Source organism: Sphaerodactylus townsendi, linkage group LG05 (assembly GCF_021028975.2).
Source record: "Sphaerodactylus townsendi isolate TG3544 linkage group LG05, MPM_Stown_v2.3, whole genome shotgun sequence".
Lineage (NCBI taxonomy): Eukaryota > Metazoa > Chordata > Lepidosauria > Squamata > Sphaerodactylidae > Sphaerodactylus > Sphaerodactylus townsendi.
The window spans coordinates 82657283-82675961 of NC_059429.1; the positions used below are offsets into that span (position 1 = coordinate 82657283).

At 40.1% G+C, this 18679-nt stretch overlaps 1 protein-coding gene across 7 annotated transcripts in view; it reads left to right on the forward strand.

Annotated features, from left to right (window-relative positions):
- ANKS1A (ankyrin repeat and sterile alpha motif domain containing 1A) overlaps positions 1-18679 on the forward strand; it is a 145827-nt gene that overhangs the window by 72893 nt on the left and 54255 nt on the right. For 4 of the 7 annotated variants that reach the window (XM_048497689.1, XM_048497690.1, XM_048497694.1 and 1 more), the window contains 2 exons: positions 10639-10705; positions 17923-18029. In XM_048497689.1, coding sequence (XP_048353646.1) covers positions 10639-10705; positions 17923-18029 — 174 coding nt within the window. Of the gene's footprint in view, positions 1-8546; positions 8595-10638; positions 10706-15959; positions 17205-17296; positions 17420-17922; positions 18030-18679 lie in introns of those variants that run through there. The other 3 variants (XM_048497688.1, XM_048497691.1, XM_048497692.1) reach the window with 3 other exon arrangements.

An 18679-nucleotide genomic window follows, 5' to 3' on the forward strand; every position in this document is an offset into this window, starting at 1 on the left:
ACCTTCATTCCAATGGTTTTTTAAAAGTGGCTTAAAGTAAAAATAGAAATCAGTACAATTACAACCAATTAAAACAAGCTATCCTATAAAACAATCATAAACAGAAGGCACATCAGCTTCCACCTCCTTCCCAACATTTTAAAAAGTCAAGAAATTTTATTTTAAACTCACATGTAAAATTTAATAAGGAGATTCTAGACAAACCTCTTGTGGTAGGATTCTGCTTCTAGGGTACACTAATAGAAAATACCTTTTTTCTGGTGCCCACCTTCCTAACCCCTGGAGAAACTCTGAGGATGACCTTAAAGTTTGAGATGGTTCATATGGAAGCAGACAGTTGATGCCTGGAAGAGTACACTTTTTTCCTTTTGCAAGGAGCTGCTGCTTGAATTTGACATTCTAGGTTCACACTTCTATCACTCTAACCCTATATTACTCAGAAGTAAGTCCTATTGTATTCAGCAGTACTTTCAGGTAAAGTGCATATAGGATTGCACTTTGTTTCAACTATGATATAATTCCAATTAAAACATTTCAGTATATATGGATAAAATATCCATCAGTTGCAAAAATACTGATTATTATACCAATATAAATTATGCCAATACAAAGAGAAGGTGAGTCTTCAATAAAAGTGGGAAACAGAAAGTTCACTGTAAGAATCCATATTACTTTCTCATCTTTTCCCTGTTTATATACAAAGCAAACACCAAATCTTTTCCCTGTTTATATACAAAGCAAACACCAGAGGTTTCTACTATAGTCCCCATCCTTTGGGTGACATAAGTTCCAGGATGGTTAATAAAACCCTAAACTTTCTAATATTAGCAAAAACTTGTCAGGTCAATTTCATGCTTTACTAGCAAATGTTGCCATATTATGGTAAGAGCTGAAAATGTAACTTCCATTAAGAAAACTGATTTCTTTTCTTTTTTGTAATAAAATAATTCTCTTGCAAAATGAGAGACCCCCTGTTGACATCCCTGTTCTTTATCTACTAGCTTTCCTCATATTTCAGCTCCACATTCAGCTTATCTTGGATGAGGCTGTATGTGTCAAATTCTACCATAAATGTGTCTTCAGTAAGCACTTTAAACTGGTAAAGAAGAAAATTGGCATGCAGCCTCTTATTTACGCTGAATGCTGCTTCTTAAATATACTTGAAGTTATGGTAGCACTTTTTTAAAAGGTGGGAATATGTTATGCTTGCAGTTTGAAGCTTCCAAATCAAACCTCATATACTGTCAAGTTTCGTGTGTGTGTGTGTCTGTTTAAGACCTAGGTCTTGCAAGATGTCCTGGTTTTAGATAAAGTGAGCAATCTTCCTTATTTCAAAGTAAATGGAGACAAAAAAGACAATACTAAAATTACTGTCTGGTCATTTCCAGAAAATATTCAGTGACCACAATCTTTTTCATTGCCATGCATATTCTTAATTAGTTCATTTTAACATGAAATTCAGACTAATAAGAATAGGATTACATTTTCAGCTCTTCAGTATTAGCATTGCCAACTCCTTAATAGTGAAGCCTGCTGTATTACTGATATGCAGAATGGTGCTAGTAAATTTATAATCTCATGGTGTAACTCTTGACAAAACTAGCCCCAAACCGTAAAGTAGTTAACTTCCCTGTTTAGTAGTCATTGTTTTATGGAGATCCCAGCTTTGTTTATATGAATTAGTTTCAGGTTGTCTTAAAGTATGTTTCAGAGTAGACATCATTTGTAAACTGGATCTTGAAGTTGTAACTGCTCTTAATCATTGAAAATTAGTACAGTTTCTCCTTTTACTCATTTCTTCCTTCATCCTTGGCCTTTCTTTCTTTCTTTCTTTCTTTCTTTCTTTCTTTCTTTCTTTCTTTCTTTCTTTCTTTCTTTCTTTCTTTCTTTCTTTCTTTCTTTCTTTCTTTCTTTCGCAGAGAGTCCATGAAATCCCTGTTGAAATCCATGTTGGTGTGTAAATAACCCTGGTGTTTGTGCACCATCCCATAACTTTTTATTGTATTTTTATATACACTGTGTAATCTGTCTTGAGATTCAGTGAGAAAGGAGGACTGTAAGTAAATAAAAGTAAAAATATGCTGCACTGCTTCTTTGAATATGTATACAACTTTCATAGCATATAGAAGAAACACAAAAACATATCGTTGAAAATTTGAATTTGAATTTTCTTTAATGCATTCTTGCCATATTTTTGAATGCAGTTACTTCATCTTCATCTTAGAAAGAATGTGGTCAAACGAAGACTTATGTTCCATAATTAATTCTGCTGAAGTCAGTATGCCTAGCCCTGACCTGGGTGGCCTAGGCTCAGGGGAGTAATGCCCATTGGGCAAAGTGGGCAGTTGCCCAGGGCGCCCCCTTGTGATGGGTTCGTTTGAGGGTTTTTTGGTATTTTAGTGGGTTTTCCGTTTTTGGCCTGCAGGGGGCGCAGTTTTTAGGCTAGCTGCTGCAGCACCAGAATTTCAGGGGTGTTATGGGAGACTCTCCTGATGCTATCACCCAGGTTTGGTGAGGTTTGGTTCAAGGAGTCCAAAGTTATGGACTCCCAAAGGGTGTGCCCCATCCCCCATTGTTTCCAATGGGAGCTAATAGATGGGGGCTACACCTTTGAGGGTTGATAACTTTGGACCCCCTGAACCAAACTTCACAAAACCTGGGAGCTATCATCAGGAGAGTCTCTTACTGATACCACCCAGGTTTTGTGAAGTTTGGTCCAGGGCAGGGGTCTGCAACCTGCAGCTCTCCAGATGCTCCTGGACTACAAATCCCATCAGCCCCTGCCAGCATGGCCAATTGGCCGTGCTGGCAGGGTCTGATGGGAATTGTAGTTCATGAACATCTGGAGAGCCGCAGGTTGCAGACCCCTGGTCCAGGGGGTCCAAAGCTATGGACTCCCAAAAGGGGTGCCCCATCACCCATTGTTTCCAGTGGGAGCTAATTAGGAGAGTCTCCTAAAGATACCGTGAAATTTTGGTGCTGCTAGCTTAACAATTCCAGCATCACTTGTTTAAACTAGGGAGCTGTTTCCCCCAATTGGGGGGACTGGATACAACACCATAAAATGTTTTCATAGCAGTAATAAAACATTTTGAAAGCATTTTGAAAATGTTTTTTAAAAAATTATTTCTGCTGTGTGGCATGGCCTATTGCTGTGTTCAGATTTGTGAGTTGGGGCATGTTCTATAATGTGATGGTGACTTTGAAACGACCTGGTGTAAAAAATATTGCTTGGTCACGGTGGGGGAGGGCGGCTGCCCATGGGAGGGTGCCAAACTCCAGTTTGTCTAGATACGCCACTGGGCGTAGCGACAAGGGGGCTGGGGAGTGCGTGTTGCAACAGGCTTGCGCCTGGGGGACATCAAACTCAGGTTTTTCCCAGGGCTCCAGTTTGCCCAGTTACGCCACTGCCTAGGCTAGCCTGATCTAATTAGATCACAGAAACTAAGCAGCAGGGGTGACTCTGGTTAGTACTCAGATGGAAGACTGCCAAGGGATATCAGGGTTGCTTTGCAGAGAAAGGCAATGGCAACCCATCTAAGTTAGTCTCTTGCCTTGAAAACCCTATTGGGTCAACTTGACGGCACTTTATATATACCACCACCACTATATACATTCATGCCTTATGGGCTATTTCCTACCTTCCTTTGGCTGATCCCCACCTTTTGTCTCTGTGTGTCCTTGCTTGGCATCTTCAGTAGTTAGGTCACCAAGATGTCAGCTGGACTTTTTACAGCATTACTAGCTACATGGTGGAGGAATTGACCCCTCAGCTTTTAATCAGGCTTGAGAAAAGCTTAAACATTTTTTGAAGCTGTTAGAGCAAAAATCTGTCCTAATGATACTGCTAGAATTTTAAAAAATTATTTTCTTTGATCCAGCTTCTCTTTAGACGACACGTTATCTTATGTCAGGGTTTGATAAATCCTGGTTGCTAGGTCACTGAGATGCCTAGAACTTTCAGCAGTTATTTTATTGCATCTCGTTCATTCTTTTTTATATATGTACATCATTTTATTAATTTTCCAATAAAAAACAAGCACAAAACAGCAACAGAAGTATAACAATCGAAAGCAGTCAAAAAAACTGAAAGTATATGAATAAACAAATGATAGAAAATTATAAAAATATACAACAAATAATATGTCTGCTTTCATTCAAGTTACATGAGTGAGCCTTTGTCTTATTTGCTTTGCCTGGTTTTCTACTATAATTTCTGACATTTAATCTAAGAATTCTAGTTTAAAACAATATGAGTAAGAATATAAAGTACTTAACACTATCAGTTACTTTATCTGGCATATCTTTATCTGGCATATCTGGCATATAGTGTATCTTTATATATCCTTCTGTTAAAATAAATACAATTAAATTAATTACTGTTGCAATATATACATAATTATAAGGTAAATCCATTAATAATTCTTACTACTACCTGGTTTAATCATTTTACCATTTCATCTGTAATTCTATATTTAATCATTCTACTATAAGTCTTAATTTATAGCTATCAATATTTATAAAATTGCCATCAGTAACAAAATACAACTTTGTAACTTGTGCATTTCAATATTCAATTATATTCTTAATCTATATGACATAAAATCTATGTAATAGGGTTTATTAAGTCTGAGTTTTCAATAGACTTCTTCTTTGCATTTCCAGCAAGTTCTGCTGAAATTCTTATTCATCTTTATAACATCTTTGGGAGTCAGATACCAACTGCAATACATTTTATACCAATTCTCTCTCAATGTTTGGCAACTTGTAAATTTAATACTTTTAGTCATTAATTAATTCCATTGTTGAAAAGCTGTGTCTTCTTGAAAATTTTGCATCTATTTTATCATACATCTGTTCACTTGTTCCATTTCAGTATCATATTTAAGCAAAATCCTATATATTCTTCCCAACAAATGTTGTTTCGGTTGTGTGATTCTTTTTCAAACGCGGCCATTTCTCTTACCGTATATACTCGTCTATAAGTCGACCCGCATATAAGTCGAGGCACTTAATTTTACCACAAAAAACTGGGAAAACTTATTGACTCGCGTATAAGTCGAGGGTGGGAAATGCAGCAGCTGCTGGTAAATTTCAAAAATAAAAATAGATACCAATAAAATTACATCAATTGAGGCATCAGTAGGTTAAATGTTTTTGAATATTTATTTCAAAGAAAAACAGTAAACTGGCTTTGTAAGTGGAAAAGAGGGTCAACAAGAACAATATGGTCTCAACAGTAACTTTAAAAGTACAAAAACCTTAGCTCAATAGGCAACCAAGCTAAAACACAGGAGTTAAAATCCTTCAAAACTGGATTCCTCATCATCATCTGTATGTCCAAATGTAACCCAACTTAGATTTTAAGAGGGATATTATCAGAAATGGAAAATCTACTATTAGCTTCCATTGTAAACAATGGGGGATGGGGCACCCTTTTGGGGATCAATAACTTTGGATCCCCTGACCCAAACTTCACCAAACCTGGCTAGTATCATACAGAGACTCTCCTTATGAGACCAGCCAGGTTTGGTGAAGTTTGGTTCAGAGGGTCCAAAGTTATGGACCCTCAAAAGGGTAGCCTCATCTACTAATAGCTCTCATTGAAAACAATGGGGCACCTCCTTTGGGGGTCCATAACTTTGGACCCCCTGAACCAAACATTATCAAACTTGGCTGGTATCATCAGAAGTGTCTTCTGAGCGTACCCTGAAATTTTGGTGTCGCTAGCATAAAAACTGCGCCCCCTGCTGGCCGGCAAAGTAAAAACACACAAAACATTTTAATGACCCGCATATAAGTCGAGGGGAGCTTTTTCAGCATTAAAAATGTGCTGAAAAAATCGACTTATACATGAGTATATACGGTAGTACTCCTCTCACTTCTTTTAATTATCTTCTGAGTCTTGATGCTGTTTGAAAGTTTGTCAGCCACTGAATTTTTCTTCTTCTTGTTTTACTTCTTGTCTCAACTTCATTCTTCCCTGTGCATTAATCATTTCCTTTTCGATTGTCTCATTAATTCTTAAGTAGCAGTACAAAGTGTTACATCCAGCCAGTTTCTTTGTTGGTGAAAAGGAGATGGGGAAGACCCCTTCAACCACTAGAAAAGGCTGTTGTGGATCATAGGACTTACATGGACAAAAGTCATGTGGAATGGGAGTTGTAATAAGGAGGGGAATTACTTCAGGTTGCATTAAAAAAATCAGCAGGATCCAACCTGAAGCTTATATTTTCATATCAGAATGTTTTGTTATATGTTAGCAACTTTACACCATTTAGTGATGGTGGAAGAATTCATTAATGAGCCCATTGTTTTCTATACCACTTCCTATATTGTTTTCTATACCACTTCCTATATTCAATTAAATTGAGCTTTTTAAACCAATTATTTATTTCAGAGAAATTGGGGAGAAGTTAGGCTAGGATTAAAAGTTATTTGTTTTTATTTATTCTATTACATTTTAAAGTCACCCGTCTTGCAGGCTCAGAGTTACATACTGCAACTATTTTATTATAGTTTATATAATTTAATAGTTTATATAATTTAATAAAATTATAGTTTATATAATTTAATAAAATTATAGTTTATATAATTTAATAAAATTGTGAGAATCTCTGAAGAAGTTAGGATTAGATTTTGTGGTAGCAATGTTAGAAAATTTGGTAATTAAAATGGGACATGCTGGAAATTCGGAAATGAGCTTTGGCCCTAAATTTTGGGGCTGACTCCTAGAGCCAGATAAATTTTGTAGGTTTTGCCCTTTGTAAACCAGAACAAGAAGTATTTGTATCATTTTTATTTGGCTCAGAATTCAGTAATTAAAACAAATAGCTTGGTTCTTGCAAGGTGAAGATGAGCTCAAAGGAAAGTGAAACATACCTGTAGCTATGCAAATGATAGTTAATAGGGTGGTCAGTGGCCTGTGTTTCAGTGATGTATTTTGTGGTTCTTCCATTGAGTTTTAAGAGAAGCAATTTCAGCAATTGACATAAGAGTTATTCAAAGCAAAATATAGACAAAAATATTTTTTATTTTAATTTTATTCTATTTGTACCCTCCCCTCCCCTGGTGAGGCCAGGCTCAGGATGGCTTCCAACAAATGCATATCAGGACTCAGCTTTCCTTAATTACTTCTTATGCCAATCTGCTGTTCCTTTTTCAACTCATTGGGGGTTTCCTATGTGGAAAAAGTGCTGCAAGGAAATTTCCAGAAAAGTCAAGTAAATTATTGAGTGGTCCTGTCACTAGAGCCAGCATGGTGGTGGATTCTAATGTGGTGGTTTAAGGGTGGTGGATTCTAATCTGGAGAACTGGTTTTGATTCCCCACTCCTCCACATGGACAGCAGACTCTAATCTGGTGAACCAGGTTTGTTTTTCCACTCTGACACACAAAGCCTGTTGGGTGACCTTGAGCTAATCACAGCGATCTCTCTCAGCCCCACCTACCTCACAAGGTGTGTGTTGCAAGGAGAGGAAGGGAAGGAATTTGTAAACCGCTTTGAGATTCCTTGCAGGAGAGAAAGGCGGGGCATAAATCCAAACTCTTCTTCTTCTAGTGGAGGCGTTGTGACACTGAAGGCAAGTTTGTTGCCTGAATTCCAATTAAACAGCAATCCACCATGCTTCTTTCATTTGAACATACTTCTTTCATTCTCATCCTCAAAATCCTCTTGAAACAAATTAACAAAGACAAGATGGGGGAACAAGGTGGATTGCCTTTCAGCATCCCTGGAGGTATTTTGTTTGGAAGAGTTTTATGCATGAAGTAGACTGACAAAGCAAAGATATTATCAGACATGGCAGTTCTGTTTATGTTCCAGCTAAGAGGGTGTCAAGCTGCTTTAGTTAGTACATGCTGCAGAATCCTTTTGGCAGGTGTCCACATTTCAGCTGAGGTAGGAGCACACCTGTTCAAAATGGACGAACTCTGTTAGGTTTAAATGCTGCAGAGCTTTCATGTTGGATGAATGTAATTGGCTTTGTGACTTGGGATGTGGAGCAGTGAAACATGTTAGTACTATAAAAATGGCTGTTGTTTTGACACATTTTTTGAGGAGGAAATTCTGCTATAGCAAACATTGTTGGATACCAAAGTCCTATGGTTATGCGGGTCTGTCTATAATTATAATTTTGTGACTTTTCAGACTAGTGGCTGTGGGTTTTGTTATTATCATTTTTTTAATCTGGGAGGTGCCTTTGGAAATTGTGGATGCCATAAGCACAATAATAAATTAGACAAAATTGATCCTGGACATTTTTTTTTACTTATGGCTATTGAAGCCCAAGTTTGTGAGTTTCACAAGGCTATTCAGACGAGAATCGTATCTTATGAGAAAGCTGCTTGCTATCAGTCTTCTTCATAATGAAGCAAAAGCTGTCACTGATGGATAACTTTTAAAGGCAAGATTTTTATTATGCTGGCTTGTTATGGCTCAAATGCTAGAAAAGTTGGTTTTGGGCGCATCCATTCTCCCTTATGATTTGTGTTTTAGTTAATGGATTGAATTGTCCTTGGAAAACATGTTTTGCTCTTTCCCAGCAGTTTCAGCCCAAAGTGCCTGATGTCTCCGAAGTTCAATCTTTCTCCAATGTAAGAATCCTGCAAAGCTTTGCCTCTGCTGGGAAGCAGTTTGATTGCTGGGGTTGCTTAGTTGTGCAGTTGTCTTCTGCTTTCTTAGTGTTTGCTTTGTGTGTGTTTGTTGGTTATGGGAAAATCTTTACTTGTCCCATGTGAGATGTCTAGATGTATGGAAAACTTTGTGTAATAAACATTTTAATTCAAATGGTTCAGGCAGAAATGCTAACTTCTACTTGCCTGTCTAGATTTTGGATCAGAAAGTAACACTACCACTTCTTTAAAACCCAGTCTGGGGAGCTGCAGATACTGCAAATTCTTCAAACACAGCTTGAGGCAAGGTCATGATTTAAAAGCTGAAAGGTGTGCTACAAATGATACGTATTATATCAACCAAATGGTGACAACTACACAACCTTGTTCTTCTACACTGTGCTGTAAAGTCTAATGTTGTGAGCATTCAAATTCTCTAAATCAGTCTTTTCTTTCGTTTCTTTACAGTAGTGTACCAAAAGTAGCTGAATTCTCTGTAGATAGAATGACACTTTGGACTTACAGTGAAAGTGTCTTCTCTCAAGGGGGGCGTAGTCATTCAGGAAGGTTTAGGTCATACCACAATCAAGCACGTGGGGCTTATGCAAATTTTATGCAGGGCCCATTGACAGTCATCCCACAGCCCTGACTAAAAAAAAGCACTGAAAACATTAATACCCCCAGGGGTCCCCTTCCCATGGAGACTCGGCATTAAGGTGGGAAATGGATGACTACGCCCCCCTCAAGAGAAGACACCTTCATGGTAAAGCGCAGACTCATTTTTCCTGTCCCTGGCACCCTTCAGTACATTGCCCCCATCCTTAATCAGCAGAGTGCCAGAATGCCTAGCAATAACTGGGACGTCCACCAGGGAGACCTTTAGCGCCTCCATTATCTCTGGTGGAAGGTTGTAAAACTTCCTTGCAGTCGTGCCTTTCAAACCCTGCTGGAAAGAAGCAGTACAAAACTGGTTTCCTTGGCAGTTTGAACACCTTGCTATTGTAATGCTTGAGGTCCCCCTCCTCTGTCTGATCTGTGATAACTTTGCTTAGCAGCCTCTGAAAGTGCTCAGCCTGAGCTGACTCCTCCCTCAGTTTTCATGTTTTTTTCTTTTCCTCCCCATGAAGAGCATGAGAGGCAGTCAGCAGCCTTGTTACCACTCTGCTCCTTTAAGAAACTCTCTGCGCTTGGGGGGAGGGGTTGTTTGTTTTTTAAGCTAAGCCCGCAAAAGCTTCGGTCTGCTCTGGCAGGGCTACCCAACTGGAGAGCTCAGACCCTTGATCAGCAGTAGGCCCGGCAGAAAATTTGCATAAGCCCTGCCTGCTTGTTTGGAACGTGACCTAAACCTTCCTGGATGACAGTAGTCCCCTTGGCAGTGAAATCCCCTTTTGATCTTGGCACTCTAGAAATCTCTTTGATACACTTTCTGATCGGCTTTGGGGTTTTTAACATTTCAGAATGTGTCTGATATAAAGGATTTTCCTGCAATTGTTGCATTTCTTTGAATTGTAAATGATTACGAGCTTCTAGGTGACTGAATAACTTAATTTAGTCTAAACTGAGTGATCTTCTCTCTAGTAGTTGAAACATTACCCAAATGCTGCTGCTTTTGCATTTGTCTTATACCCTCATGTCAATGCTTCTGTTTTTCAGGCTTTCTGTAGATACAGCTTGGCACCCGGTTGAGTCATTAAAGTTCTTTTTAACTTTAATAGCACATTGTTTACAAGAAAAAAGGTTTACATATTTTAAGATGAAGAATATAAGAGTCCCAGTTATCTCTTTCACATAAACAAACCCAAAAGTTTCAAACAAAATTTTCAGTGTGGGAAAATATTACCAGCTACTTTCTAGTTAGTAAGATGGTGAAGCATTTCCATAGGACCTTTCTGTGAAAGTGACCATATATATTCTTTCTGTATCATAACACCTCTCTTGAATTTCTGTAGTTTTATGGGTAGAAGTTCTCTGAAAGGGTCTCTTAGTTTTATGAACTCTTATCTCACTAACATTTCTTATCTTTCAGATTGAGAAAATCATGAGCTCCATTGGTGAAGGCATTGACTTTTCTCAGGAGCAGCAGAGAATTTCAGGTACCATACTGAACTACTGATGGGTGTGTGTTCTGTTTCGATGGACAACCTCCTCAACCTGTGTTGAGAAGTCAGCATGATGTAGTGAGAACCTGCATGGTGAAGTGGTTAAACGCAGCAGACTCTAATCTGGAGAACCAGGTTTGATTCCCGCTGTTCCACATGAAGCCTGCTGGGTAATCTTGGATCAGTCCCAGCTCTCTCAGAACTCTGAGCCCCACCTATTTCACAAAGTGCCTGTTGTGGGGAGGGGAAGGGAAAGTGATTGTAAACTGCATTGATACACATTACAGTAGTGAAAAGTGGGGTTAGAAACCAGCCCTTATTCTTTCATAAGAATAAATAGTGTGAAAAGATGAACATGTTGGGGAGAATCTGGGCCCTTGAGTTTTTCAAGCCACTGTTCGAAGCTGTGCTATTTAGAACTGTCCAAGTGTTGGGACTTGGATAAATGACAGCAACTAGCCGTTTTGCAGTTCCTAAGTACATGGGAATGTGCCTAATTGACCCCCTCTTCTATAATAATTGAGTTGTGTTCCATTATTTGGCATAAGCAGTTAACAGAAAAGTTCTGCACATATATTGCATGGACTGTACATTGTTATCTTTTTACCATCTATTTTGCCTTATTTTACATGTTACTTAGTACTCCAAAGAAATTATGTGCTAATCACAACAGAAATTAATCACTAATAGATTAGTGACACAAAGGGAAGACACCAAGAGAAATGCAACGACTTAGTAAGGATACTGTCAGGATTGACTTAAAGGGGTGGGAGAGCTTTGCCTCATATTTCTTTGCTGTTTCCCTTCCTCCCTATTTCCATTCACCTTATGTGTACCTGATCTGGTGTCCTGCTTGCCTATGATGGAAATGCATCTTAAGATTGCTTGCTCTGTTCCTTGTCTCAGCACTTCCCCTACCCTGGTTGAGATTCTCACTCCTTGTTGGTGATTTTGATATGACTGCATGACTAATCCTTTTTTTCCCCAGTAGCTTTGAGTATTACTTTATAGGGTGATCTTGAAGGGAATAACCTACATAATTTTTTGAAAAGCTTTGCTGAGTAGCAAATTATACATTGAGTTAGACCACAGTGCACTCCAGATATTGAATCATTTTGAGTGGAAGGGAATATAATAAGAGGGGGAAGCCATAGAGAAGATTTTGATAGTAGCCCTACATTGTTATGAGACATTATTTGAAGGGGTGTGTTGCCTAGGAAAAATGTATTGTGAGCTAAGATTTTCCACAGGACTACCTAGCAGAGGGAGTAAAAAATGATGGTAAGTCTTTTCAGGAATTCAGCTTTGGTAAAATCCTTTAGGTTAGCACTATATTATTTAAAACGTGTCAAGGATGAAAAACAACAACAATCTACAGTGAACTGAGGGGGAAATGTTTGAAGGTGCAGTAGAAAACTGTTTTTGTTTTAAGAAGATGACCTGATAAAGTTTTATTGCTTTTTTCATTATTTGAGGTGCCAAGATTTAATGAAAGAACAAATGCCTGGTATATGGAAGATTCCAGGTTCAGTCCCTGGTATCTCAAGTTACGGATTTCAGGTAGCGAGTGTTATAAGACTTTTCTCTGCCAAAGACCCTGGAAATATGCTGGCAATCAGAACAGATGGTGCTGAATTAGATGACCCAATTACTGGATCTGGATAAGATCTGCCTCATGGGTTTTAAGGAAGGGGTTTCAAACATGTGGCCTGGGAACAGAATCCAGCCCCTTGAGAGGGCTTGTCAGGTCTGCAAGTCAGCTGAGGATCCCCCTCCCACCCACTTCCAATCTGGCCTGGCAAGCCCAGTCCAGGCATCCACCCACCCCCACTCCTGATCTGGCCTGGTGAGTCTGCTGTGGGCTTGTCAGCTGAGATAGCTACCCCTCCCAATGCCAACCACCTCCCCCAGTGCTGTTCTGGGCTGGTAAGCCCACTGCAGGCTTAACAGCTGGTAAGCCCACTGCAGTCTAGTCTGGCATGCTTGTTGTGAGATCATCTGCTGAGGCAGCCACCCCCCAGTGTCAACCACCTCCCTCAATGCTGTGCTGGGCTGGTGAGCCCACTAAGGGCTACCCAGCTGAGGAAGCCACCCCCCCAGCTGAGGTAGCCACCCCACCCTTAATGCAGGTTCACCAACTGAGACAGCCATGTCCCCAGACTTGACCTGGGCTAAAGAGCCTGCCGTGGGCTTGTCAGCTGAGGCAGCCACCCCTCTCAATGCCAACCACCTCCCCCAGTGCTGTTCTGGGCTGGTAAACCCACTGCAGGCTCATCAACTGAGGCAGACACACACCCCGCCCCAGGCATGGCCTGACCAAGTCACATTTATGTCATAGCCACCCTTCATAACAAATGAGTTCAATACCCCTGATAATTCCAATTCAAAAATATGCTTCAAAAATTCAAATTATGATTCAAAAATATAAATATAAACACAGGAATGTATTCAAGCCAGCAAGCAAGTGCAAGTGTGGATTCTCCCTGAAACACCACGCTTGGAGTTGCAAGAGCCCCATGAATCAAAAGTTGCTCTGGTCTGTGTGCTGCACCATGAAATGCACCAGTACTGTGCATGTGCATTACTCTGTAAAACTAGTAATACCAGAAACACCAAAGACACTAAATGTTCCTAAATGATTAAGAGTTGTGCCCTTTAAGCTGATGGGGCAAATATCCATTCACTTTCACAAAAGCATTTAACTGGCATTTAACTGCCTTTCTGAAATTCAAGATGGTCCAAGTAATAGGAGTGTTGTCTTGGGCTAGTCTACACAGCGTTTGTATTCTAATGATGTGGAAAGAAATATGCAACACTAAGTAAGGAAATATATGTCATCTGATATTAGTTTCCGAGGAGCATAGTAGTGCGCTACAAATTAATGGAATAACCAATATAGAAGTCTTGTATAGACTCCGCTACATGGTCAATAAACTATCTAGCCAATAAAACAGTCGAGGCTTCTAGTAAAATGTACAAGATAAACCGCAAGGAGAGATATCAAACATATCCTATGATATCCCCCAAAAAACTATAGTAGGGTCAACTTTAAACTCATGAGTTTTTTGTGCATCAGACTGTATTGGCAGTGATAGCAGTACAAAATGTTATTCCAGTGATCATATTTTTATTCCATTAGTAAGCTTTCACTTGATTAGAATTTTACATTGCTCTGTGGAGTTGATTTCGCAAAGTTGAATAGCCTTGCAGCTGTCCCCCCACCCCCCATCCTTCCCTATATAGGCAGATGAATACTGTTCTTCTAGAAAGAGACGTTTTTGCTGAAGAGAACTTCCTATTCAAGAAGCTTATGTGAATTGTGTGCACAGCTCATGCTTAGCTAACATTTTGTGCACGTTCCCTGTGACAGTGATAGTTTAATCTGAGAAACCCTTTTGTTCAGATTTTGCTGAATTATTGGGGCCCATTTGCTGAGGCCCATAGTGATTAGCCATGCCAGGCTTCTCCAACTGTAACAACAATTGGCCATGCTGGCAGGGGCTGATGGGAATTGTAGTCCATCAACATCTGGAGAGCCGCAGGTTGCACACTCCTGGTATAGAATATAACTCAAGGGTGTTCGTAGCTTGGTTATCTCTCCACTTCTGCCCCAGCTCCCAGCCCACACAAGCCATATGTTCAGACAAGCCTATTTAGCTCTTTCAAATTGCCAAATGACCATGGAACATTTTTGCTCACCTATTCAGTATGTGGTATTATCACATGCTTTTGTCAGTCAGAGCCAATTCACTATCAGTGACAAACTAAAATGCACATTGTGGCTCCTGCCCTCTGATCACAGCAGGTGTGATCTGGATTGCATGGATTGATCATGGATTTGGCTTGGCTGCTACAGATCATGTTGCTTTGCAGAAAAGAATTAGACTTCTGATCCCTTCCAATAGAGCCATGTTGAGCTCCTTGGTGGAAAGATGGCAAGAAAATGTACTAAAGAAATAATACAATAATACGTGCATGTCTTTTATGTAGCAAACTTTCTTAGTTCTTTCTGTTAGCGTTTTGCTTGTTGTCAATTCTCCTTTCCCAGATAGCCAGATTGATTGTCCTTATTAGAAACCTAGTGCTGAGGGAGCAGATGACTAATTGCACTTCCATTCAACAAGCATGTAAAGTAAAAATGCAGTAAAATGCATGTATACTTTCTTGCAACTGATACATAGTGCTATTGCCTTGTTTGTGTAGACCAGGATCAAGTATGCATTTTCTTTTTGAATTTTTTTGGGGGCTTTTGCTGAGTTTCTGGTTTTTCTTGTCTTCTACATTCCTTCTCATTCCTCTTTGGAGGTGGCACAGCCACACCGTCCCCGGTTGCCCCCCCCCCCCTCCCAGATTGCGCTGTAAGTCTTCCTGTTCTTCAGTAGCAAGCTTCAGCCATAGACTGAACTTTATGGACCACTTGTTTTTAACTCAGTTTTATGAAACCTAAGGCAGTTCACACTCAGTGTTAGATAGTTTGAGCAATTCTCATACGATTGACAGATTGGCTTTGCTCTTAAGTTAGGTTCCCCTCCTCCACATGTGCATAGTTTCAAGCTTAAATGGAGTGGCAGCTTGGTTTTGGTTTAATCTTTATGGCCCTTATATTTAGTTGGAAGTTGGAGCCATACATTTGTATATTGCTGCTGAGCATCTTTGGAAATATTAGAGGTGGCATTCTGCTGCTCTAGTTATTAAACATCCAAACAAATAACTGGTATAACTCTTGTACCTTACTGATCCCAAATAATTCTGGGACATTTCAATAACTGCCATCTTTATTCCCTGTAGGGAAAATTCAGGTTTCTCATAAATTTAGCTAACTTAAATTTTGTCTTTTCATTCTCACATCATTGTTTAGAGGCAGAAAGAGTACCCTAAAAACATGCCCAAAACAGCAAATGTTACATGCATATGGGGTGAACAGGAAAAGTCAAGATATTGTATGTTTTTCAAATAATTCTCCATGGTGCCTTCTGCCATGCTTATCTTTGGCATGTGGAAATATCAACCCATGCCTGAGAAATTAATCTAAACTACATCAGTTTTATAGCTGAGAAAAATAAATGGTTCTAAAACCATACTGTATAGCTCAGGGTCAAGTAAATATTATAATTTTTACTTTAATATTACTAAGTCTTTTTTTCTCCCCTCCCTCACCGAATTCTATGCTGAAATCTGATCACTGATTATTCTGGGAGGGGTGTGAACATGAGGGGAGGGAGCAGCCAGTAAGAGAGCCAGAGACACAGCAAGTGTGGCTCTTGCTGTCTTTTAGACAAAGCAGTCTGCTGCGGCTCTTTGAAAAGAATACACGCTTGCTTGGGAAAATACCACAGTCATTTGCCTGCTTTTGGAGTGGAAGGGGATTTGTCTGGACCAAGGAAGGAGGCTCTCGCCAAGCAAACAAGAGTCGGCTGCTTAAATTCTGGGAATAGATGCTGTCCCTTTGCCAGGCTTTGTCAGGAAAGGGAGGAGGAAACCCTTTGTGAGCACCGCATCCCCGGTGCTGCAGTGTGCATTAAGAAGGCTGGCCAGCTCGCTAGCACTCATTAACTGTGACTTTCTTAACAGAGGATCTCTTCTGCAGACCAGTGTTGCGGACTCTCCAACCTCACTGTTGTTCGGCTAATAGCCAGCCCTGCATTGTTTAGGCTTTGAAGCAAGGAAGGGGTGGGAGCTGTTTTAAGAATGTGCAGAACTACAGATAACCACAGGGTTGAAAGGCTGCAACCCTGGTGTCTTGTTCATCAATATTTTGCAAATGCCCTGCACAGACGGACATGCTAGGAAGCTTAAGAAAATTCTGCGTGACTTGTGTAGTGATTTCTCTGAGGACTGAAAGGATGTGGGGTCGGAACTTGCCTCGTTACATCAGACGTCTCAAATTTTGCGCAAGGAAATTAACAACTTCCTAGACTTAGGTGTAGAGGAAAGAAGAACCATTCCCCGTGACTCCTGCATAATCCTTGAAGAATTTATTTCTGATTGACTGCTGGAAAAGAAACACCAGGATCAGTCTAACCCTACCTGCTGCAGAGAAAGGGGGAGGGGGTGTGTTCAACATACTTGTCCTTTTTCTGAAAGCAAGGAATCAAAGTTCTTTGTTCTGAGTGCTGCTTGCTACCTGAGTGAGAAATTTGGAGGTATCGCTTGTCTTTATTCAAAAGAAATGAAGGACTGGCAAATACAAATCGACAAACAACTAGCAGGAGCAGATGAGTTGTGCGGAAGATGAACTGACTAGTCCTTTTGTTCTGTCGGGATTCTCCAGTGTAGTTATTTGCTCTGGTTTAGATATTGAAGGTGCTCTCCAGCGCAGTTTGGCCAATACAGGCTGTCAGGATGTCATGCATCTGGATAGGTGGTAAAATGTCAGTGGCAGGACTTCTGAGCTCAGACGTGTTGTCACTCATGCCTCCACACCTTATAATAAAATAACAAAGAAAAGCCCTTATCATGGTTTGCCTATTTCGGGACTGTTGGGGGAAAAAAAGTATACATTTTTATTCTTCTACTGCAGTTTGTGTTTTTTTTTTATTTGTCTTGCATGTCTTCCTTTGGACAGCTGATCACTAATCTGGCTGCTGCTGCTTTTCTGAACACCCATCGTGTCTGTCTGTCTCTCTCAGCTGCATGAAGATGTATTTTCTCTCTAACTGCTTTGCACCTCCAGTGCTAACTGCCTCCCTTACTGGCTTTTTGTACAAGGTAATGCATCTGAAGTTGCATGGATGCAAGCGTCTGCTGGGCTGTATGTATTTGTGATCTGGCCCTCTTGTCTCTTATGCCTGTAGTTCTGTCTTGGAATGATGCCTTGGAAAGTTTGCAGCCCCCTCAGATGAAACAAGGAGCTGAACAGGATTTTTCTGAGGTTTGGGCTGCTTATGCCTGGCAAGGAACACACTTGTGCCAAGAAATCAATGCATGTGGTACCTTGGCCCCAGGAATTGTGCTAAACGATTCGGATTGAGAATTTAACTGGGATTCCGATTAACACTCTAGTTTTGTGAACAGGACAGAAGCTTATTGTCCATGGTTTGTGTGCTGAAGAGGAGCTGTCTGTCAGCTAACTGTTGTACTTTGGCTGTGATTTGGCTTCTTTCTAGTAATGACTATGATGTGGCAATGCCACTTCTCTTCCTCAGAGTGCCGCTGCTACCGTCTTAATGGTTTTTCCTTTTTCAAGCGTCTGCCGATTCCTCTCTCGTCAGGTTCACGGATGCTGGAGCAGAGCGTTGGGGAGTGGCTGGAGTCCATTGGCTTGCAGCAGTATGAGAGCAAACTGCTTCTCAATGGCTTTGATGATGTCCGATTCCTGGTAAGTAATCAAGTTGGCATCCATCAAAACGCTTTTAGGGGAGTTTGTGAAGTTAATCTTTTGTCTTAAAATACTTAAATTGGAGCACAAACGGTATTCTTGAGGATAGATTTTCCAACTATTTGATTCTCTGTTTAAGTGCCTTGTGCTGTGCCATCTAATCCAACTACGAAAGTGAACAAGACTGAATTCATTTTTTCCTTGTGCATTCACTGAAATCCCAGGCTAATGCAAATGATGCCATGAACGCTGGTCTTAAGAGGCATTTTGATTCTTGGGATGGAGTGGGGTCTCTCACCACCACTGCTTAATGTCTGGGAACAGGACAGTTCAGAATATTACAATTGGCTCTGGTTTAAAACACTCTACAGGAATCATTTGGCTTTGGCATTCCTGGTTTAAAACTCAGCACTGTTATGTTCAATCAATATAACTGAACGCCATTTGTCTCTGTCAGCAGTTAGCTAAAATATGCTCAGTTGTTCAGTAACACTAGGAAGTATTGGGAAGGAATAGAGGAGGATCCTTATGAAGTAGAGATAATTGCCTTTCTACTTCATTGAAAAAGTGGGTCCATAAAAACATCAAGGCTTCATCATCCTTGGATGATCGATTATTGCCATGTGTTCTGTGCACAGGAGAAGAAAAAA